General features: G+C 39.8%; 1 protein-coding gene across 1 annotated transcript in view; it reads right to left on the reverse strand.

The window, feature by feature from the left end:
* LOC128742721 (receptor-mediated endocytosis protein 6 homolog) overlaps positions 1–25,208 on the reverse strand; it is a 73,258-nt gene that overhangs the window by 21,957 nt on the left and 26,093 nt on the right. The window contains exons 3-5 of the mRNA XM_053839167.1: positions 9,140–9,732; positions 8,956–9,073; positions 8,327–8,898 (exon numbers count right to left, since the gene is read on the reverse strand). Of these exons, the coding sequence (XP_053695142.1) occupies positions 8,327–8,898; positions 8,956–9,073; positions 9,140–9,732 (1,283 nt within the window). The remainder of the gene's footprint in view (positions 1–8,326; positions 8,899–8,955; positions 9,074–9,139; positions 9,733–25,208) is intronic.

Genomic DNA, 25,208 nt, shown 5'->3' on the forward strand with positions numbered 1-25,208 from the left:
TTGCAGAGCATACACCTCGGTGGCTTTGCGCAGTCGCTTGCAAAATGGCCATTCTCGCCGCATTTCCGACACGATCTGGATCTATCCGGACCTTCACAGTTACGCGCCTGATGGCCAAAGCCCAAGCACCTGAAACAACGTTCCATTTCCTTGGTCACTCGAGGGATGACTTTCAGAACACACACTGACCATCCAACTTTAATTTTACCCTTCATCAGTAGTTTGGGCGCTGCTACCGCTGAGAGACGAATCGTCGCCGTCTGCGTCCCACCATATGCCTTTCTGAGCCGGATTACCATCGGTACGTCGCCCATTTCGCACTGTACCTTCAACGCATTCCTTAGCTCCTGTTCTGTCGTGATCTCATCCAGGTCCCCGCACTCGATCACGGTTTCCTGGAAAAGCGCTTTCACGTTTGCTTCGTCTCCAAGTGCTTTGGCAACAAGATCCTTGAAAGCCGCGCTCTTAACCGATGGATCCTTTTTCAGTTGAAAAAGCATTTCTCCCTTTTGAGTTCGCCTGGTTCTTACCACTTTCTCTCCAAGTTCCATCAACTCCGGGGCTTCTCTGACTTTTCGGAGGATCGCTGCGTACGAAACGTTGGCGTTCGCTTCGACAACCAGCGCATCACCCTTAATCCTCTCCTGCCGAGGCCTGGGCTTCTTCTGCTCGCCATTATCCACTTCATTTTGTTTCTGCTTCTCCTTCTTGCTTGCGACGTTCATTTAGTCACTGATGAGTTACTAGCGTTGTAGCACCGTAACTACAAAAGATACAGCAAAACTTAGTTCAGAAAAATTGTAGATTAGAACTAGTTCTACAAATGTCCCATATGTAACATTGTCATATTTTGCTCGGCTGAGACGGTACTGTCAAATGAATCAAAATTGAGTCAAAGTGATCGAACCATCCCTGGTCATAGCAGATTTAATGCTCGCCACCAACTGCTTGATCTGCGTGTGGACGTTATGCCTCTCCTTAACGAACTCGTAGAGCTCGTCGATTTTCGCTCTGATCTCCATCATCCCGTCTCGAGGGGCGAAACCTCCAGGCTTTGGCGTGAGCATCTGAATCGGCATCATGTGCCCGCCTTTCTGCTCTGCTGGAGGCACACTACTGCTTCTACTCATCAGTGTATCCTTGTTCGGCACTGGTGATCGTTGAAGCCTTCCACTTCACGCAAACACGTTCGTCTCCTCCTGTTGCGTACAGCCGTTGCTGTTTTTGTTTTGAGGTGTACTCATATTCTTGGATCCCTCCTTCGTGCCGCTATCTCCTTCTTCATTGTGTTGGTTGGTTGAATTGATCATTTCTGTTGGGTCCCAACTCTAGGCCGCTATCTCCGCTCGTATTTGTGTAGTCGCCTTTACGATCCCATGGTGATCTATGCAAGCAGGGAGGCCATGGCTAGGGACACTCCTCCCTATCCTTCATGAGGATAGGGATGTCAGCATCCGATCAGCGTTAGTCAGGAATATATCATCTGAGCCTACACCACCGCACTTAGACGTGAGTGACGAGCTTTGAACGTACCTAGAGACCAGCCACGGTTTTAGTGGGACGGATGGAAGCTGTACCATTAGCCTACTCGCCGTTTCGGGAAGGTGTCACCTTTCCTTACCTAAGGTAGCAGAATAGCACAGCCGTCAGCCCTATAGCGTCTAATCCGATCGTTTTCCCGTCATTCCAGTATACCATAATTAGGATCTTCCTGGAACCGATCCTAATGTGCCCACGGCACTCCTAACATGGCTTTTAGGTTTATAGTCCTGAGCTATAACAGGACACTACGACGCCTGCAGCTGGCTCATGGGACCTGAGCTAAACCCGCGTCTTTACACCACTACACTACGCCGCCCGAAGGCACTACGTGCCCCCCTTTTCCTGTTAGCACACAACCGAGGGTGCAACCAAAGACTGGTATTTTGTCGACCCTAGGCCCGGTTGCGTCCCAGCCAGCACCGCGAGGAGGTAGGTGTGTGTGTGTGTGTGTGTGTGTGTGTGTGTGTGTGTGTGTGTGTGTGTGTGTGTGTGTGTGTGTGTGTGTGTGTGTGTGTGTGTGTGTGTGTGTGCGTGTGTGTGTGCGCGTGTGTGTGTGTGTGTGTGTGTGTGTGTGTGTGCGTGTGTGTGTGTGTGTGTGTGTGTGTGTGTGCGTGTGTGTGTGTGTGTGTGTGCGTGTGTGTGTGTGTGTGTGTGCGTGTGTGTGTGTGTGTGTGTGTGTGCGTGTGTGTGTGTGTGTGTGTGTGTGTATGTGTGTCATGTAACAATGACGGTTTTATTATTCTTATGATGGTTTTCATGACCAAAATTTGTCACAAATGCCATCATGAGAGTAGAGGTGTGCGCCGCCGCCGCCGATGATTTAGAAACAGCGCGCCGCCTAGGTCCTTTTTCCCACGGCGTCGAAGCCATTTACCCACGCCGACGATATAGCCTACCATTGACAAAAATGCGGGTCAAAATGTTGACAGCACATAGTGAACCCATTTTGTGCATTCATTCTTATAATGTACCTTTAATTTAGATTCAATTAAACTGCCATGTTGCTGTACCCTGTGTATTACCATGCATCCAACAGAGAGCGAATCGAAAAGACATAACGTAAACGAACTTTAGCATGACGTTTTCTGTCAATCTTCTGTCTTGCTTCCCGGTGTTCATTTTTTTAAGGAGACATAAGCGACCAACATTTTTGAAAAAGTCAAATTTTTTATTTCAGATTTTGATTCTGCAGTCTTTTACGTTTATTTTGTACTAATTTTGTAATGATCCGACCACGGGAAGTGACCGGAAAACGATCGAACACATAAGCATTCCACTGCGGCGTGGAACAACCTCACTGGAATAAAACGCCACTCCTGTAAAAACACGATTTTCAAGCTTTATGTACCTTTCTCTCAGAAACTACACAACGTATTGAAACATTTTTTTTTTTTTGGTTTTATTGGTAGAAACTTGGCGAAGACTTTTATAACTTTTGAGTTTTGTAAACTAATCACAGCTTGAGAAAAAAGAAAAAGAAGGAAAAAAGATGGCTGAAAATTAAAAATTTGTCTTCTTTTTCCTTAAGCCAACCTAGTGTTTTTGACTTGACCTTGAAATAAGGTCAGGCATATACAATTAATATTTTTTGAAACGCTAGTTCTTTTCCAATTGACGAAGCGACGTTAGATAAAAGTAATGAATTTTTTTAGAGTGAGGAGAAAGAACGGAACGGTGAGAGAGAGGGTGGCGGAGGAGGAGGGGGTTGTTTGGTAATTAGTAGCTACGCTTAACAAGTAGTCGTTGTGACTCCTACCTTTTGTCCAATGCTGGAAGATGCATGGGTCGAATCAAGCTATAATCTGAGGTTATAGCCACCCACCCACAGGAGTTTGAAGATACGTTGCTCGCTTAATAAGGGGATTGTGCAGTCTCTTTTTGTCCAGCGCCTCTATGGTTCAAAGGTACATTAGTACCAGTGAGCAGAGGTTGGAAAACTCGCAAAATGAATAGATCCGCCGAGCATCGGCAAACGGTTTTTATCATGATAAAACAGCTACGCGAGTGGTTCAATTCGCTTATAACAATGAGCAACATACACTCACGCTTCATAGCATCGCTGAATATACGAATATCGTGAGTAACGCAAACGCGTGCAAATTACTGCTTTCTGCTGCTTGTAAAGCCACTAACACTACTTTAAACTATTCCCTTTTCGTGGTAATATTATTTTGAATACTTTCCGGCGTCCCCGGGCATTCTATATCCGATAAATCGAACACACTCAATGTTCAATGTTCAATATTCAATTTTTTACCGAATTCTGATGTTCACATTGAGGTTCTGTTCGTGATAAAATTCAAAGCTGATGCGTGCATTATCGGCGAGGCAGGCGAATAGTGCGTGTTCATGAGGAATGTTCATCGATTCAAACGATCACTTTTTCGCGAATTCTCCAACCACTGCCAGTAAGCCACATGTCCTGGCGGGTGTTGTTTGTTCGAATCCGATTATAACCACAGGTTATAGCTTGATTCGACCCATGCACCTTCCAGCATTGGACAAAAGGTAGGAGTCACAACGACTACTTGTTAAGAGTAGCTACTAATCCCCCCCCCCCCCCCCCTCTCTCTCTCTCACCGCTCCGCTCTTTCTCCTCACTCTAAAAATTTCATTACTTTCTTCTATCGTCCCTTCGTCAATTGGAAAAGAACTAGCGTTTCAAAAAATATTCTTTTACCTTTTTCTCTGCCTGTGTTTCGTGTACAGAGCTCAAAAGTTATAAAAGTCTTTGCCAAGCCTCTACCAATAAAACAAAAAAAAAAGTTTGTTCCGATACGTTGTGTAGTTTCTGAGAAAAAGGTACATAAAGTTTGAAAATCGTGTTTTTACAGAAGCGGCGTTTTATTCCGTTGAAATTGTTGAACGTCGCACTGGAATGCTTAGGTGTTCGATCGTTTTCGACTACTTCCCGTGGTCGGATCAGTACAAAATTAGTATCAAAATAAGCGGAAAAGACTGTAGAATCAAAAACTGAAATAAAAAATTTATAACTTTTTCAAATATTGTAGTCGTTTATGTCCCCTTAAAAGAAGTGTTTCGTTTGGGAGGTATGATTATTTTTCGCAGCAGTGCGGGTAAGACCAGTACCCCTTAATCAAAGAAAGGAATATCATCTTCGATTTGAAAACTGGATACAACTCAGTTCATTTTTGACTGCCATCTAGTGGTAACAGGAACGCTTTTTACGCGGAAAAAATTATACCACTTTCAATAGACCTGTCAAATATTCTGGTATAAATTAACGATGTGCGTGGCAACAGGTTCACCCTTGTAAAGCGGCTTGTGTTTTGTGTGAAATTTTTCGTAGATGCTTATAATTTTTTCACACAACTACTTCAATCCTACCAGAAGCATAATGAATATACCTTGTGTTCGCACTTAAAATCGATCCGATACAAATCGTTATGAGCGACGGTCCCTCGCATAATTTTAAACTGTGAAAATAACGTACATAAATGTTACATTTAAAGTGACAGTAGTACGCAATGATTTTTTAATGAGTCAAAGTGTCAAATTGCGGTGAGCAAAGTTACCATAAGCATGTAAATATTTTCAAACACACATACTTCTACATGTTGGAACCAGGGCTTGAAAAGGGATCGCAAGTTGAATGTGACTGCCGTGAATGCGAACTTTCCGCATTCAAACTCCGCTTTTTGAACGATCATTTGACTGTTTTTTTGAATTCAGTCAATCTCCCGCTTGCGCTGCTGCCGTCTTACAATTCATGCGGCATCTCTGCAGAAGCAAACAGTCAATCTCCCGTTTTGCTTTGCGCTTTGAGAATATAAACTGCAAACTGACTGGAAGCATACGGTGACGTATTTTTTCGTTTCTCTTTTTGTCTCCAAATCGGCTGCTCACAGTAATAGTTTGTCACCCGGACGTCGGTCCGACGCAAGCAAAATATTCGTTTGTATTGGACGGAGTCCGACCGACTTCTTCCATGCACATGTAGTGGTTGTTTTTTTTTGTAGTATTGAATCATACGATTGTGCGGTTGCTTTTCGTTAGCGTGGTGATTGCCAGTCATTTGACTGTTTTGCAGTCATTCGCTGCTCTAAACGGTAAAGGCAACTTGATCGAAACGAAAATGTCAAAAAGCATTAGAACGCATTCATACTGTTGCGTGCATTCGGCGTTTGACTGAGCAAACTGCCAGTTGTGTTATGCATAGCGTTCGTATTCCACCTCTAAACGGACGGTGTGAACTTGAATGCGCGTTGGTGTGACTGCGGTAGAAAAAAAGGATCGGTCGAAGCCCTGGTTGGAACCAATTAAGTCAGTCCGGTATCACCAATACACTCTCACATATGATTTGACAATAGCCCCATACTAATGGGCCCATCGATGCTGGCCCCGAAACAACAATGGCCGCTCCATAGAATTTCTATGAAATGGTTTCCCGCCCAGTGCTTTTGACGTCTAGATTTCAACCACAGAAAAAGGGCTATGTACCGGGGGTTAAATTATGTCCATTTAACCGTTATGTGTACGGAAAATTTAACACCCATAAGTGTTCGGATGGGTACCCGGGTACCCACCGAAATGAAATGCTTCTAACTTTATCAATTCTTGACCGATTTTGGATCTTGAACCGTCAAAAGATTGGAAAATTTGTCTATTTTTAGAGCATGAGACTTACCAAGCCTGGGACCACGTCTGGTTCCCGTAAATCCGGTTCTCCAGGACCATGTTCCGGATCCAAAACAAATGCGTACAATTGTCAATAAAACCACACAATATTGGTATCAAAATTCATGAAATCACTCCAGGAGTTGATGTTTATCCATTTTGAGTCCATTTAACGAGTTGTCTTCGGAATGGCCATTCCGGAGCAGGTTCCTGTGGGGCCTTGTGAGACCATTAACCTGTTTGGACTGAAACCCTAGCAATATGTATATCAAAATTCAGAAAATCACTCCAGGAGTTGAGTTTTATCCATTTCGAGTCCATCTGATGATTTGTCCCCGGAATGGCCATTCCAGAGCTTCCTGTGGGGCTATATGAGACCAGTAACATGTTTGGATAGAAACCCTAGCAATATGTATATCAAAATTCGTGAAATCACTCCAAGAATTGAAATTTATCCTTTTTGAGTTCAGTTGATGACATGTCCTCGGAATGGCCATTCCGCAACAGGTTCCTGTGGAGCCTTATGAGACCAGTAACATGTTTGGTTAGAACCCCCAGCAATATGTATGTCAAACTTCATGAAATCACTCCAGGAGTTGATTTTTATTCACTTTGAGTCCATTTGATGTGTGGTTCCCGGAATGGCCACTTCGTAGCAGATTCCCATGGGGCCCTGAGGCCACTAACATGTTTGGATAAAATCCCTAGCAATATGTATGTCAAAATTCATGAAATCCCTCCAGGAATTGATTTTTGTCCATTTAAGTCGATTTGACGAGTTGTCCTCGGAATGGCCACTCCGGGGACAACTTGTCAGATGGACTCAAAATGGATAAAAAAAATGGTGTGATTTCATGAAATTTGACATACATATTGCTGGGGTTTCTATCCAAACATGTTAATGGTTTCATAAGGCTCCACAGGAACCTGCCGCGGAATGGCCATTCCAGGGACATGTCATCAACTGAACTCAAAAAGGATAAATTTCAATTCCTGGAGTGATTTCACGAATTTTGATATACATATTGCTAGGGTTTCATCCAAACATGTTACTGGTCTCATAGAGCCCCACAGGAACCTGTTCCGGAGTGGCCATTCCAGGGACAGCTTATCAAATGAACTTAAAATGGATAAAACTCAACTCCTGGAGTGATTTCGTGAATTTTGATATACATATTGCTAGGGTTTTCTATCCAAATATGTTAGCGGTCCCGTGAGGCCCCACAGGAACCTGCTCCGGAGTGGCCATTCCGAAGACTATAAGTTGAATGGACTCAAAATGGATAAACAACAACTCCTGGAGTGATTTCATGAATTTTGATACCAATATTGTGTGGTTTTATTGACAATTGTACACATTTGTTTTGGATCCGGAACATGGTCCCGGAGAACCGGATTTACGGGAACCAGACGTGGTCCCAGGCTTGGTAAGTCTCATGCTCTAAAAATAGACAAATTTTCCAATCTTTTGACGGTTCAAGATCCAAAATCGGTCAAGAATTGATAAAGTTAGAAGCATTTCATTTCGGTGGGTACCCGGGTACCCATCCGAACACTTATGCGGTAAAAAAATACGAAGGCCCCCCCTTCAACCCCCCCTGCTGCTACAGGCAATCTGTTGATGACAAATGGTTTATTCCCACTAGTTAGGAGCATTCTACGAGTTTTAGCTGGCTGAGTTGTCGTAAACCTTGTTTTTCGAGGCTATAAAGTCTCAAAAGGTACCCGGGTACCCAGCCGAACACATAACGGTTAAATCAGCCAACAAGTTAGGGTGCTCATTATGCCCCTAATACCCCTATCCCCGGATAATCGAGTCCGGCCTGTATTACCGAATCATTTTTAGAAGAACACATCTGAAGTTTTTGGAGCGTCTTAGTAGAATACGAAACCTGGAATTAAATGAAAAGAAAACTTATCCGTTCGAAAACAGACACTGATGAAGCCTGCAAGTTGTAGGCGAAATACGTATCTGTATTTACGTATACGTAAATACGTTGAACTAAATTGGATAAGTTTTCTTTTTATTTGATTCCAGACAAGAACACACGTATTTTTAGATATTTGATCCTATTTGAAAACATCCAGGTTAGATCTTGGTGATGTTTTACCTACTTACGCAACGCATAAATAATAATTTACTTACTGATCGCGTGAAATATCGCCTTCATCATTAGGAAACATTACAAAATTATAGAGTCTGTGTAATAAAATGCATTCCATGCTGTGTCGTGCTTCACAAGTTTGCCATTCTGTCATGCTGCCTAACACAGCATTTGTTTTCAATTCATCCATCAATGTATCTAAGAATTCATTAAGCAGATCTTTCCTCTCATCAACAACCGTTAATTGGGTGAATTCCCTGTGAAACTTCTGTACAGCTGTTTCCTTCTTTTCTACAAACATTTTTACACATATCATAATTATGTGACGAATCGTCATCTGGCTTTCTTCTTCGAGGTAGCTCTTGAATGATGATAAACAGTCTATCGAGGATAATAATGTTTGACGACAATTGATGAGATATTTTATATATGCCTTTCGATTTAAGATATCATTCTGAAGTTCTTTAAGCAACAGGTTCTGAGTCGCAGGTTCGATGGACTTCAAACATCTAAACAATTCTGAAATACATGACAACTGCTGAATATTATGGTTGCTCAAAGCTTGTGCTTGCAGTATTCGTAAATACATAACTAATGGGCTGGTGCAGTTATCCTAAAAAGTTAAACAATAAAAAACACTATATTTAAAATCGAAAATCACTATACTTACACTATACTGCTGAAAATCTGAAGAATATATCTCTGTATTCGATAAAATATTGCGAAGGTATCGTTTGGCCACATCGAACGTAGGGGAGTATCTAGAAGTACTGCGCTCTCTACTTTTCCTAAAAAAACAAATAATGTGTAGTTAATTAGTTTGCGTATCAAACCAAATCACGTGTATAAGGCACCTTTGGTCGATGTCTCCATTTTTACTTTTGTTGGAGCTTGAGTTATTGCTAGTAGAATCCGACGCTGCCGTTTCAGAAGAAGTTGAAGTTTTTCGTCGATATTTTGCAAGAATATCTTCAGTCGTTTCACCATTGCTCAATGGGTCATTGATATTGGTGATAATTGAATTTCCCGTGTTCAGTGAAAATCCATCACTATTCACTGATAATGCATGGCCATTCAAGCGAAGCTTGCTGTTTGGTATATTAGAACTCCTTCTGTTCTTGAATCCAAGTTTAATTTTTGTTAGAAGACCACTGTGTGTTTTTGAGCAATCCATACGTGTAGAATCCGCCAACAATGAACTGCTTGTACAACTAGCTTTATCAGCCGACGAGTCGAAACTAATGCTCTTTGGAATGGTTCCAGTAGATTTTGTAAGGTATTTTGCCGTAGATCTACCTTCAATTTGCTTATTTTGAGTTTCAGCGTTATGAAAAAGGAAACTATTTTCTGAATTCGCTTCTGCTGGGAGTAACGATTTATTTGCGAATTGCGTTGTTTTGTGACAAGGTGAAGTCAAATTTACAAGATTTGTTTGTGAAGCACATGACTGAAAAATATACAATAAATAATATCACATATATATTTTGTGTTTATCAATTTGGTCGATATAATTACAGAACAATGAATAATAAACTAAATTTGTTCAAACTCTTGGGCCATGTTTGAAAACAAAGAAATGCGCTGCATTAAGGCCCAAATACAATGCATACGGATTTTACTACGTTGCGGATATTTGACAGAAAACCCATGGAAAAACTGTCAAATTGCCGCAACTTAGTAAAATCCGTATGCATTGTGTCTGGGCCTTTACGTGTACTACAAAACTAACCCAGGTAACCAATAAGCATTATCTCAATGTTATTTTATTTGTTTATTTATTTATTTGTTTATTTATTTACTTATCCTCAACTGACTGATTGTCTTATTGAGGCGAATGGGAAAAGCCAATTTGAGTTTAGAGCATTATAACCATTCTCAAATTGGCATAAAAACCCATCATCTTTTACACTTAGAATTTTACATACATAATATTCATACAACATAATTAAAAGTTTTCACGCATCGGCTTATAATTCAGTCAATTTTCAATAGATCTCCAAGATATTTACTCCAATTGATCGGAAAATCGATTTGGAAAATATTCAAAATATAGAAAACTATTTATTTTCAATGCGCGTCATTAAAAATGGAATTATTTTCATTTTGTTGCCTTCCCACGTCAGTGCTTCCCTAGCACGGATGACAGAAATATATACGATATGAACTATGGGTTAAGCTTCCTTATGATCGTATTTAATTTACGCTCTATAGAATCCGATCGAAAATCGTTGAGCTTCAGCTGTTGCTGCTTCCCCGGATAAGGCAACGAAGACATCCAAATTCACCAAGCGAGACGCCAACAACGAAGAATCCATCGACTCATCCGCCAGTGAACGATATGGTTAGGGCTGCTATGCCTTTTACTGCGCATCGTCAGTCGGTCAGCGGTTCGTTGGTGACAGATCGGGCAGACATCTTTCGAGTCACCTCCATGGCATAATTTCAAAGGTTGTATTTGAAACATTGTTTGCCTTACTGCACATCGTCGTGAGTTGGTCGTGTTTATCGGCTGCTGAGGAAAGGAAGGAATGCTGAGCATGTTGGAGCTGGAGCACTCGTCTCGCTGCCGTGATGGAATATCTGGCTGCTGAACTTCTGGAATTGGCAGGAAATATGCTGCTCGCGACAAGAAAACGACCAGAATTATGCCACGTCACTTGCAGTTGATCACCAGGTACCCTGGTACCAGTCCAGGGGTATTTCATCGTGACTTATGACCATACACGAACGGGTTCGTCGATCGCATAGCTGCTGAGGCTTTACGGCTGGTCCGTTGCAACAAGCCGTACCTGGTTAGCGGTTATCGGTACTCCAATTTACCAAAAACAGAATTACGTTAGGTGCGTTAGTGCATGTTTATTGCAAGCTAGAGTTATGAGAATCAAACAATCAGTCCTTTTAAGTATCACACAACGAATGAAGAGTTTATTATATTTTCTTGCCCAGTTAATACCATAATAACACAGGCAACGAGGGAAAAGTTGAACTTTTCGCCGTTGCGGACGACCAACAAATGGCGGGAATAAATTTTCTGGTCACGGGCGACATTTTCTGCAACTTCGAGAGACCATGAGCAACCGTTTTTTCGAAGCAAATTTGTTCATATTTTACCAACAGTCTGACGAATATCTTTCAAAATAGGTGTTTTGAGATGCTATTTAATAGTACTTTCTCAATACGAGGGCGAAATATTTATTATAATAAGCATCATTGAATAGTGGCGAAATACTTTTCGTTACGGGGCACCATCGCAGAAAATGCGTATTCTGAACATGATTCAAACATTTGCAAAACTCTGCTCTGTTTCAAGTTTTTCAAAGTCGACATGTTCCGAAATTTATAGCTGAAGGCAGCCTGAAACTCAAAATGTAAAAGTATATTCAGGTTTTGTATTTAGTTTTTAAGATATAATAAAAATCAGTTGGGCAAACGGTATTCTGCAAATGGTGTCCCGTAACGGAAAAAATAAACTGCATTATATGGTTTATTTTCTCTAGATTTCTATTCAGGCCGTCATATTTCCAAATATCTGGTCTAAATTCACTATATTTTGTAACAATAGTGTGCTGATTTGGTGTGTGATAGTCTGGTAATAAGACATGCGTAACGAAGTACATGTAAGGTTAAGTTTACTTCCAGGTAAAGAGAAATACCCATGTGAGAACTATACTGAAGTATTATAATGAAATGCTTGCCTAATCTTAGGGTTTGGACATATTAGTAATTAGGGGCTTCCATAAACCTAAAATCAAGTTTTCCCACTCAAAACTCTAATGCGCACATATTTTTGGTTTTGGACAACTGTGAAGCCCCACGGGAATATGTTCCGGAATGGCCATGCCGTGGCAAAATCATCAGATAGAATCAAAATAATGAAAAATGACCTTCTGGAGTAATTTCATGAATTTAGACACCCATATTGCCAGTGTTGCAAACCAAACAGTTTTATGACCACAGGAGGGCCCACGGGAACTTGTCGCAGAATGGCCATTCCGAGGATATATCATTGTATTGTTTTAAAACAATGAAGAATGACCTTTCGGAGTAATTGGAAGAACTTTGGACACCTATATTACTATGATTACATCCAAAAATATAAAAAGTGCTTTAATTTCGGAACACATCCTCGGACTGCCGGATTTTCGGGAACCAGATGAACCACTTCCGGCTCTGTTAGAACCACACTGGAAGTGGATAAGTTCCTAAATCTTTTGGTGGTAAAAGTGTCCGAATCGGTCAAAAATTGCCAAAGTTACAAGCGTTTCAATTTGTGGGTACCCGGGTCGAGCACTTAAAGGTGTTTTTTGGGATCATGGGATAGATGCGCTTGGAATGTGTCTAATGTGTGCTTATCGACTACACGCGATTGGACTTTGGCAGTCTGTGGACGGTTCCACTGGTCATACTTGATTGTGGTCGCAAATTGTTGCTGAGGACAAGTTTGCCCTTGCTCCTAGCGATGTAACGCTCATGCGTACTTTTCCGTATAGGACTTTCTCAAGTGTCTTTCCTCCTAGACAGGAGTGGATGTCAGACTACATGGAAAGGAAAATTTCCGACTTTGTGGTCTGTTATACCGATGGCTCCTTGTACGAAGGTCGCGCGGGTGCCGGTATTTACTGCCATGAGCTGGAATTGGAGGAATACTATTCGTTGGGTAGTTACTGCACCGTTTTTTAAGCTGAAATATTTGCAATTATGTGCGGAGCTCAGTTTGCACTTCAGAAAGAACTGATAGGCAAGCCGCTATAAAAGCCCTGTGTGTGGCTATTTTTCAATCTAAAACAGTCATCGCCTGCCACACCCTATTAGAAGAACTAAGCATTCTAAATGCCGTTCATATGGTTTGGGTTACTGGCCATTCTGGTATAACCAGAAATGAATGGGCTGATGAACTAGTAAGATCTGGAGCACAACAGTCGGTTTTCGGACCGGAACCCGCTTTACCAATTGCGGCATGTTGGATAAAGCATGTCAAACGAAAAGTTTCATCGTTAAGCCTTGTGAGAAGGTTGCGAAATTTCTTTTGCAACACTCAAAGGTAAATTGCAGCTTTCTTGTTAGATCACTGACTGGTCACTGCAGACTAAATTATCATATGGCTACGATTCAGCGAGCTGAATCGTTTCATTGTAATTTATGTAAATCCGACTACGGTACACCATATCACGTAATTTGCAACTGTCCTGCAGTAGCACAATTGCGTCATAGGATCTTTGGATCCTACGTCTTAAATGAATCGGATTTTAGGAAACTAAAATTACGAGACATTTTAATGTTTCTGACCGAAAGCGGTATTGAGCTATAGGCTCTTATTTATCATGAGTATAGCCCCCAGGGGGTGTCCACTACCAAGGATTGCAGTATCCCCTCGGGGGTACAAAAATCTCTCGGTATGTATGTGTTTGTATTTGTCCAAATTCCTCATCCACCCCTTCCTATTCCTCTTGGTTTCCTTCCCGTCCTCATCAGGTAAATGATGACACGGGCAAGATGGGCAAGGCACAAATCTGCCACATGATTGTGAGGAACGTGCTGCTCGAGCCAAAGATGCTGATACCTGATACCAGATTTTTGACGTAGGACTACGTCTTTGTTTACTATACTGGGACTGAGTAGCAGTTTGTGAAAACGAAAATAGAAGTGTAACGTTTGAATGAAAGATTTCAAATGCTGATAACTACTAAACTACTGAACGGAACTGAAAAATTTATATGTCGTTGGATAGATAAAATTACCAGCAATTTTATGAAGAAGGTGAGAGAGCAATTTTATGGAGGGCATAAGAGGGGGAGCTCCTAAACAAACAAAACGCAAATTTCCTTAAAACCTGGAACCTGGATGGAACCTTTGCCATGTGGAAGTTGCAGAAGGCAGAATTTTTTTTCTATGGTGTACTGAAATCCCTTACCCTTCTAAGAGGGGGGAGGGGGTTCCCACTGCAAATGAAATACACATTTTCTCATAACCAGAGATGGTTCGATTACTTTGACTCAATTTTGATTCATTTGACAGTAGCGTCTTAACGGCGCCAAATATGACAAAGCTATGTATGGGACATTTATAGAACAGGATATTATCTATAATTTTGCTGAATTAAGATTTGCTATATGTTTTGTAGTTAGGGCGCTACAATGATTGTATTTTATTAGTGACTAAATGAACGTTCATTTAGTCACTGATCAGTTACTAACGTTGTAGCACCGTAACTATAAAAGATACTGCAAAACTTTGTGCTTAAAAATTGTTGATTAGAACAAGTTTTACAAATGTCCCATATAGAACATTGTCATATTTGGCTCGGCTGAGACGGTACTGTCAAATGAATCAAATCTGTTCATGACTCTAGAACTAATCAAGCGAATGGAACCAAATTTGGCATGTGGGGGTTTCAGGAGGCATGATTTTTTTCTGTGGTGAATTATGACCCCTCCCCCTTTCAAAAGGGGGGCTTCCATATATATATATATATATATGAAATATAAATTTCCTCATAACTCGAGAACTAATCAGGCAAAAGGAACAAAATTTGGCATTTGGGAGTTTATGTAGGTAAGATTTTTTTCTATGGTGTGCTGAGACCCCTTCTCCTTCTAAGAGGGGGCGGGAGGGGGCTCCCATACAAGTAAAATACAAATTTCCTCATAACTCTAGAGCTAATCAAACAAATGGAACCAAATTTGGCATGTCGGCTGCTCGGAAGGCAAGAATTTTTTCTATGATGAATTGAGACCCGTCCTCACTTTAGGAGGGGACCTTCTCGGAGCAAGAGACTGTGAATTGACACCATCAACTTACGTGCCTGTTGCCATTTATGTCAAAAGAGAAGGACATTCGAATGGCACGTCATATTTGCAATGAACGTACTTTGGCTTTAATGTTCTTTGTAACCAATGGACTTTTTAAAGGCCACAAGCGAGTTAAAGTGAGTTTATTGATACATATCACGCTATGCATAATCATATTTAATACAATGATCTGTGGGCTGGCCATTCATTACTATTTCAACCTTTATGATGTACACAAATGATTTTTAAAAGAAATCTCTATATCTCAATGCATTGATTGCAGGCCTTGTACTTATGAGCCCCCGTCCACGTATTTTCGAAGCCACCATTGTATTTAATGAAGAATTGAATCTGAATATTTCACTCTTGTCTTTTAAACATTCACTTGAACAATGGCACTCACAGATTCTTGTTAACATACATATATGCTAGAAATGTAGTTTTCATTAGTCTTTGATCTAAGGATCTGATATAGTCCTACGTCACCCTTTCATGCAACCCTTAGCGATGTATACCTTGTAGTTTTATAACTGATTTTGACGTAGGACTACGTCTTATGGCAAGTTTTGAGATAGGGTGTCATTCCAAAAAATCGAAAAATGCGAGCGTCACGAAAAATGAAAGGTTTTGAGCGCTAATAGCTCAGAGGTTTTCCTATCGATTTTCAATATTCTTACACCAATCGATCGGAAAATCTTCTAAGAATTGACCCAAATGAAGAAAAGTATGGATTCTTGATGTTGAACTGTTGAAAAATTGAAAATAATGAACCTATGTTTTACCAGAATTCTCGCTTCGTGATTGGTTGGAAGATTCTTTGCGATGATCTAAACCTATACCAATTTGATATCTGTGCTTGGGAAGTAAGCCAAAACAAGTGACCAAGTTTCCTCATTTGAACAAGATTTCTTAACACCGCGGTTCAACCTAGATCATTTTGATGTCCTTGGGAAGTACGCCAGGGAGAGTAACAAAGCCCCTTCGTGCCAACAGATTTCTTACGAACGCGATTAAACCTAGTCCAATTTGATGTCTGTGTTAGGGAAGTGTGCCAGAAAAAATGACACAAGCAGAGTTGCCATTTTGAAATCTGTGTTTGTAGTTTAAAAATCTGTGAAAATCTGTAAAACTATCGAAAAAAATCTGTTACTAAATCTGTGATACATAATTATGCTTCCATGAAGAAAAATTAGCATTTTAATGTTTTTGAACAATATGGTTCATTCAATATCATCCAAACGCTTCGTGAATTTTGTTTTAGATGCGCAGTAATTTCGGTTTTGTAACTTTACCTCCCGATTTTTTGTGCCATTTCGCTTCCAGTGATAAAATTGATAAACTTTTCTTCAACATGTAGCATATCTGTGAAAATCTGTGATTTTCAAAAATATCTGTCATCTGTGATCACAGATTCTGTGCTTTAAAATGACGAAAAAATCTGTGATTTTACAGAAAAACCTGTGAAAATGGTAACCCTGGACACAAGTTCGTTGTCCCAATAGGTCGCAAATTCTTCACTGCGAGACGATTAAACCTCGGCGAATTTGATATCTGCGTTGGAAAAATGTGCTACAGCTGTAGTGTTCGGTTATAATACGACTCTGTATGAAGGTGAAATTAGTCATCATCGATTCTGCCAATTTTAAAAGCAGTTTTTTTGTTTAAATTCGGTTTATGAAAATATATTCGCTGTGTTCAGATTGGCAAGAAGAATGCAGTATATACATTTTTAAAAACACAATCCCGCTTTTGGGCCGAAAAATTTCTTCCAAAATTGGGCTTTCCGACGAAAAGTCAATGACTGCTAGTTTCCCGTGAATACGCATGCTTACCATTTCATTAGAAGTGTATTGAAAAGATGTGCTGTTGATAAAATGGGATTGAATTGGTAAAATCCCTTCAACGTGGGGAACCATGGGTAATAAAAACAATCTTTAATTTCAGTAAGGTAGCAGGAAAGCAATAGTTTGTGTTCTTGATTTTGTTAAATTGTTTTCAAATGCACAATCTTTTGAGAATTGAACGTATGTAATGTTACTAGTTTGATAAATGTTACATACAACGCATGTAGCATGTATATATGTTGCATATAGCATGTATACACGAAGAATCGAATGATTACAAGCATGAATACATGCTACTATCTCTTTAAAGAGACTTACGTAGTCCTGCGTCACCTATATATGCGGTCGTGTCTTGTACAACCATAAACCAGTTTTGTTTTACTGACCCATAATACTGGGAGCATTGACCCATAATTCTGACCAGGTTTAAAAGTGGCCCATAACACTGGGAATGGAACATGCTTACATTTTGTTGTTCCGCAAAAAAGTGTGTGATTTTGGAATAAGTTTACCTACACAACATCAAATTATGATATATTTACAACAAATTAAGTTATAAATAAACTGTAAATTATTTAAATCTGTGTTTCTACCAATAACAATAACATCATCATGCTTAACATCATTGTTCGGTGATGAATGAACATAAAAATGGGACCAAATAGTAACAGCCCAAGTAACCAGTGAGCACTTAAAGAAGCAGAAATCTAGCTTTTTATTAGCCTATGGTGCACACCATATCGTGCAGCATAGTTCAATATGCCTATAAAAAGCTGCTAGAAAGCCGGTTTTGGCGAAATATCCGGCTACATTAGTGCTTGGAGATTTACAAATGTCATAAAACGTAACGCCTGTTGCGTAACGGTAAAACGTCAAACATAAAAAAATGCGAAAAATATATTGTACATCCTTTTTTATCTTCCCTCTCTGTTATGCTTATATGGCGTACTTTGTTGATGTTTCAAGATTGCTTTTTTGTTACTTTCTTTTTCGGTTAGAATTGAACCGCCAGCCAGCCAAATCTGTCGATTACGTGGCTTGGAGTGAAGGAGTAGGGCAACGCCTTTACCAGTTGATCTGTAAACGGTAGTTGCGAGTCAGCTGCCAATAGCTCTACTTAAATTACCGAAATTCTTAACTCGGATGTTTGATTTGCTTATCGAGGTGGAATGGAGGGAAAGATTTTATTTTTTACATTTCTTCCATAAGTTGCGCTTTGGGAGAATTACCTACCTTTTATTTTCTTTTTATGTGATGGTATACATGTATAGAAATATTTCTTGTAAAATCCGTCTGCATATGCCATATAGATTCGTGTTGACGTTTATTCTATCGGCGGTGCAGGATTGTGCGTAAGATAAAAAGAGAGGGAAGAAGAGGCGAACCAGTCGCAGGCTGAAAACCTCTCTAATATAGAATAAAAAAAGAGGGAAGCATTTTTGCTTTTATTACACGTACGTTCGCAATGAGAATTTCTGCAAGTGTGAGCAGTGTTCAAAATCTCTTTTGATGCCGGTAACGGCAATAAAGCTTGCTTAGAGCATCTAATCAGCTTTTCATAGTGCTTCAAGTAAATTTTAATTCAACATTGAGAATGCCATTTTAAAGCTACTATGCATTGACAATGCTGAATTATATCTGGCAGCATGTAACTTGCAAATATAGAGCAGTTTTCAAGCTTAATTCAGTGCTTAGCGGTTACCTGGGAGTACCGTCATCCGGGGTGAGATTGTGCCACGGGGGTGAGATTGTGCCAAAAACCAAAAATGTTTATTTGTGAAAATTTATTATATCTATAGAAACTGGTGACTTAAATTCAAAATGATGATGAAAATAACATATTTATTCATAACTTAAAATGGAACACAGATAATATTAGCAAACTATTTAGTCTACATAGGGTTTCAAAGTTCGCGATCAAAAATACTCGGAAATAACGTTTTGCACACGTAATACTTTTAGCCCCCCGTACACTTTTTCGCGCTTACTGCAAATTTTCACAGCTTTTCAACCGTACCTGATGGTCCAATTTTGTAGCAAATTACACTTTACTTGACATAAGCGTGTAGGGCGCTATATCTCTGCATATTAGCGTTGGTAAGAGGAAATGCTTATCAACTTAGGGACTATATTGGCTCGTTTTATTATCCCTGATTTCCCTGATCGCGGATAAGTTCAAGTTGTTACGTGGTTTTTGAGCCGTAAATCTCGCATGTGCATAGTATTTTTCGATATAAATTAAATTATGGTTATATATAAGCACCATTGGTATTGTATTAAATTTGTTAAAAAGGTATTTTTTATATCTTAATTTTCGTAGTTACTGACTTTACAAGAATATTTTCGAATATCCAGGTTAGTCTCATATGACTGATGCTTACATACTTACATCATCCATCTAGCTCCGCCCATCTACTAACAACAATTCCTTTCCCGAAATACTTGTGAAGATGCAGAGGATTCCCTGGTCTTTAGTAGCAACAAGTATTGGACTAACATTCCTTTCCATCCCACCAGGACCCGCATTCGGACGTGGCCGGCATCGGTATTGATCAGCATGCAGGGACCTGATAAGGTTGCACAATGAAAAATAGCGTGCTGTCCCAAGTATGCTTTTTCCAGCCATCATTTTGCAATTTTCATCGGTCCTGGTCAATAACGGAGTAGCAGCACACGAGCGGTATCCTATGCTTATGCTTATGCTTATGCTAAATTACACCTTACTTGACAAGTTACACTTTCTTCGACTCTTAATTACTTTTCTTCTTATTACGAACAGTGACGTAAATGTACGAAACGAAACACAAACTACGGCACAGATTTTAGCTTACTTTGTTTCGAAAGCACACCGATTTTGCTTTTCAGAGATACTAATTCTCAGCAATAGTGCAGAATTCGGGAAATTTTCTGAACGAAAAACTTTTTTTACCTTTTTCCAATTTTCGAGATGGCTGGTCTAATTGGTTTATTGTTCACACACGGCCCAGTACGGTTGCTCTCATATAAAACACTGTCTCTTGATCACTATTTTATTCAATACGGTCACTCGATTCGCCCCACTTTGTCGTGTAACAATTTTAAATATACAGCTCAACGATGATTGCATCTCGTGTGTGCATTTATGCTTAAATACTGTCCATTTTGCTTTTGCCGTTTGCAGAGGGCCAACAATTCTGGCTTCGTTTGCTGCCTCAATACACCCGGTAGTATAACAGTCAATTAGTAATCAACACTAGTTCCTGATTTTGTCTTCTACTTTGCTCAATTTCACTAACAAACATTTACAATCTACGACGCTGATTAGTAAAAACCCGAATCGTTACAACTTGACAATGCTTCCGAGGCACTGTGACTTCGCCAGTCGGAAATGGCGTTCCGAGGGAAGTATTTTTCCCTTTTGTTTTCGCTGTCACCATACAATGAAGGGGCCTTAAGGGCCCCCTCGATCCTAAAACCCCGCGCGGAAGGAACAAATCAAAAAAAGAAATAAATCAACCGTTTTTAATCGCACTACCGACCGGACGGGTCGGCGTGCCAAATTGGACTCTCATTTATTTTCCTAAACTTTTTACACAAAGTTAATTCTTACTTGCTAAAAACTCTTCGCCCTAAGGAAACTCCTCCTTCGCGAGGTAGTTCCGTCCTATTCTGCCTAGCGGCAGACCTCACGCTGTCCGTTGAGCTTCCCTCTCGCGCATACATTTTAGCCCCTCGCGCGGGAACTTTGTTTTTTGTCAACTCGAACAGTTCCGCGCTTCGTTGTTTACCTTAGTCGGCAAAACTGCAACTTCGCGCAACCCCGCATTTGTTTTGGGAACTGTTCGTTACGGCAGGTTAAGAAACTTGCGCGTTCATTAACCTAGAATGGTGCCGAACGCGTTGTTTTTCAACGAAGTATTTTGCCCTACCGGCGCCGTCGCTCGATCGAGTCACTGACCGGCGCGGGTAATCGAATAAAATGTTGAAGTTAATAATAATATGATTTGATCCAGGATTTCGTCCTTCGGATCCAGGCAGGATTAATATACGGGAGAGTAGCGGGCAGGGTCGCTACACTTGTAAAAAATGAGTCCCATTTACTAACCCTAACAAGAAAACGCATCAACTTGCTATTTTGAAGGTATATAAACTAATCATTTACAATGTATTGAAAGGTTATTATGCGTTGGATAAGTTTTGATTACGAAAATAATATTTTTCGAAACTTTGTACTTTTCGAGCTTCACGGGGGTGAGATTGTGCCAAGCTATAATGATCGACCCAATTTGTGTATTTCACATACACAACAAAAATACGTCAGTATACACCAGTACACTCACATTCTTTACTATTGAGCACAATATTTTGACAGATTAGATTGCATTATCTATTTTGGAGCAAACAGAATCGTAGGTCGGTAAATAATTTAAACTGGTTTTTACTTTTTCTCTGGAAATTTCAAATGCTTTGAATAAACACTCTAATATAAGACGAATATTTTATACCGTGTATAAACTGCCAGTTTTAAGGAGGGGGAGAGGGGTGGGATGGGTTACATGTTCTGCGGCCGTGAGTTCTCGAACGAAGTAATGGTTGCTTTTGTTAAATGATCAAATAGGTATGCCCCTTAGGATACACGCCCTTCATATATCTCCCCCTTGTTAACCCTAGAAACGCTACTGGCTATATAAAGGCTGTTCATTGACTGTGAACTCATTTTTAGTTATTTCAGATCTCCCCGGGTTATTTTCGTTCACACTTTTTGCATGATGCGTTGTTTTCGGCCGACCCCCTGCCCCTATAGTCCCCTATAGTCCATTTAATTCATGGACGGCCCCATATGAACTACTTTATACTGATATTTATGTGTATTGTTTATAAACATGCTAATGTTCACTGTTTAGGTTTTTAGCTCAGCTTTATGTTTTTGGCACAATGTCACCCCCTAGAAGGGGTGAGATTGTGCCAAAGTTCATGCACTTCCAGTAAAATTAGGTTTTACTGTAGCTAAACCATCTCTACGGGGGACTGCCCCCCGCAGTGGCCGGCGCTTCCGACGGTAGGTCGCCGGCAACACTCGCGGCCTGTGGCCGTCTCGCGCTGAATTATCTAATGTTACTATCAGGGATGGAAGATCAGTGATTTTGATAAAATCTGTGAGTTATCGCTACACACACAAATCACGATCCGTACAGATCATGACAAACAGTGAATCATTAACGTTGATCACAAGATTTTGTTCTCTAAACAGTCTCACCCGTCGATCACAGTGTTACATCTTACCTAGCTGCGAGAAAAAAGGTTCACACATTTTGTTTGTATTGTGATTCATACGATGCACACAGCCAATCGTCTGTATCTGTTATATTTCTCAACGCAATCATGCAATGAATATGATCTGACACGAGGTTTGTCATAATCTGTGCGGATCGCGACAAAGTGTTTGTCGCTAACAAGTAGTGATGTCAATGAATCTGAATCTGATCGCTTATATGATCTTGATCACTAGAAGCGATTTTTTCCATCCCTGGTTACTATTGATAGTTTTTGGTGGTCTTGTTATTGATTAATGTTTTATAAAAGAGTCTAAAATTTCGAGTTCGATTAGTTTTTGAGTAACGCAAAAATTTCTGTTTTATTTGTATGAGAGTCCTTATCCCCCTACAATAGGGGTGAGGAGCCTCAAACCATCATTAAAAAAATTCATGCCTCCAAAACCCCCCACATGCCAAATATGGTTCCATTTGCTTGATTAATTCTCAAGTTATAAGGAAATTTGTATTTCATTTGTATGGGAGCCCCCCTCCTAAAAAGGTAAGGGGTTTCAATTCTTCATAGAAAAAATCAGAGGGGTTGTGTACAAGACACGACCGCATATATAGGTGACACAGGACTACGTAAGTCTCTTTGTAGTGATAGTTGCATGTATTCATGCTTGTAATCATTCGATTCTTCATGTATACATGCTATATGCAACATATATAAATGCAACATGCGTTTTATGTAAAATTTATCAAAGCAGTAACATTGCATACGTTCAGTTCTCAAAAGATTGTACATTTGAAAACAATTTAACAAAATCAAGAACACAAACTATTGCTTTCCTGCTACCTTACTGAAATTAAAGATTGTTTTTATTACCAATGGTTCCCCACGTTGAAGGGATTTTACCAATTCAATCCTATTTTATCAACAGCACATCTTTTCACTACACTTCTAATGGAACGGCAAGCATGCGTATTCATACAGAGTCGTATTATAACCGAACAGCTTATACAGCTGTAGTACATTTTTCCAACACAGATATCAAATTCGCCTAGGTTTAATCGTCTCGCAGAAAAGAATTTGCGACCTGTTGGGACAACGAACTTGTGTCATTTTTTTCTGGCACACTTCCCTAATACAGACATCAAATTGGACTAGGTTTAATCGCGTTCATAAGAAATCTGTTGGCAGGAGGGGGCTTAGTCACTCTTTCTGGCGTACTTCCCAAGCAAGGACATCAAAATGGTCTAGGTTGAACCGCGGTGTTAAGAAATCTTGTTGAAATGAGGAAACTTTGTCACTTGTTTTAGCTTATTTCCCAAGCACAGATATCAAATTGGTATAAGTTCAGATCATCGTAAAGAATCTTCCAACCAATCACGAAGCGAGAATTCTGGTAAAACATAGGTTCATTATTTTCAATTTTTCAATAGTTCAACATCACAAATCCATACTTTTCTTCATTTGGGTCAATTCTTAGAAGATTTTCCGATCGATTGGTGTAAGAATATTGTAAATCGATCGGAAAACCGCTGAGCTATTAGCGCTCAAAACCTTTCATTTTTCGTGACGCTCGCATTTTTCGATTTTTCGGAATGACACCCTATCTCAAAACTTGCCGTAAGACGTAGTCCTACGTCAAAATCTATGCCTCCAAAAACACCCACAAGCCAAATATGGTTCCATTTAATTAATTAGTTTTCGAGTTATGAGAAAATTTGTATTTCATTTGTATAGGAGCCCCCGCTCCTAAAGTGGGAAAGGGTCTCAATTCAACATAGAAAAAAATTTTATCTCCAGAAACACACACATGTCAAATTTGGTTCCATTTGCTTGATTAGTTCTCGAGTTATGCAGAAATTTGTTGAATTTGTATGGGAGCCCCCCCTCTTAGTGGAGGGAGAGATCCTTTGCCATCGAGAGAACCTTCCCTGGCCCCAAAAACCCCTACATGCAAATTTTCACGCCGATCGGTTCAGTAGTTTTCGATTCTATAAGGAACATAGGAACAGGCAGACAGAAATTCATTTTTATGGGTATAGATTTTTTGTGCTTGGTACCGTGAACGCAGGTAATTCCGATCAGCCCCAAATTAATAAGAATCCTCAAATCAAAGCGTGCCCTTGAGCTATGAGTTTTAATTCAATCTTCTAAAAATCGGTTACTTTGGTTGAGTGATCGGAATTAAGAACTAATCGGAATTACCTGCCGATCGACCTGCGAAACTGAGTCGAATGGTAGCTGACACTTGGCTCACTGGACCTTCTTTCGATATTCGGATTTCAGAGTGATTCCTATACCTTTGTAATATATATTTTAGAGTAGAAAAGTAAAAAGAAGACGTTAATTCGACTGTTGCAAGTAAAAAGAAAAGACGTTATTTTGAATTTCTTTTTCTCTAGTGAAATTTAATAAACAACAAATAAACAAAATAATCGTGAAAAAGTTCTTCTTTCATTTAATAATATTGTATTATAATATTCGGATTCCACTAAGATGCTTATAAAAACTTAGTTTAAATTGTCTGTTACACTCGTTTGCTTCTGTTTTTTCGTACGTTTTAATAATGTTTACGCGCGTTTTCTGTTCACTGTTGTTCCTTCTTTTGCATTTAAATTCAATCTAACCCAGGTAACCAATAAGCATTAAAATAAGCAGTAAATCAGTCGTTTATTAGCATCCCTGGCGTTTTATACTGCAGGTTGTTGTTTATCAGCTTTTTGACTGCATAACTGTTGTAAATTGGCATGCACAATTCTATTTAAGTTCTTCTTGTTGGTAACTAGCTGCAAATAAGCATTGTCAGCACTATAAGAGGGCTAGCAGTAAAGTAGCCGCATATTTTGCCAAAATAGCATTTAGGTAGCATTTAAGGCAACTTAAATGCTTATTGGCTTGCTTTTTAAATTGCATTGGAAATGCCTATTGGTTACTTGGGAAGTTTGCGCTTTTTCAACATGTTATCATAAATTCTGATGAATCAAACCACAGTAGCAACTGTCTGGTACAAGAGTTTAGTTTAATGCCTCCTATATTGCGATCCTTTA

This window comes from Sabethes cyaneus, chromosome 3, assembly GCF_943734655.1.
Source record: "Sabethes cyaneus chromosome 3, idSabCyanKW18_F2, whole genome shotgun sequence".
NCBI classification, from domain to species: domain Eukaryota; kingdom Metazoa; phylum Arthropoda; class Insecta; order Diptera; family Culicidae; genus Sabethes; species Sabethes cyaneus.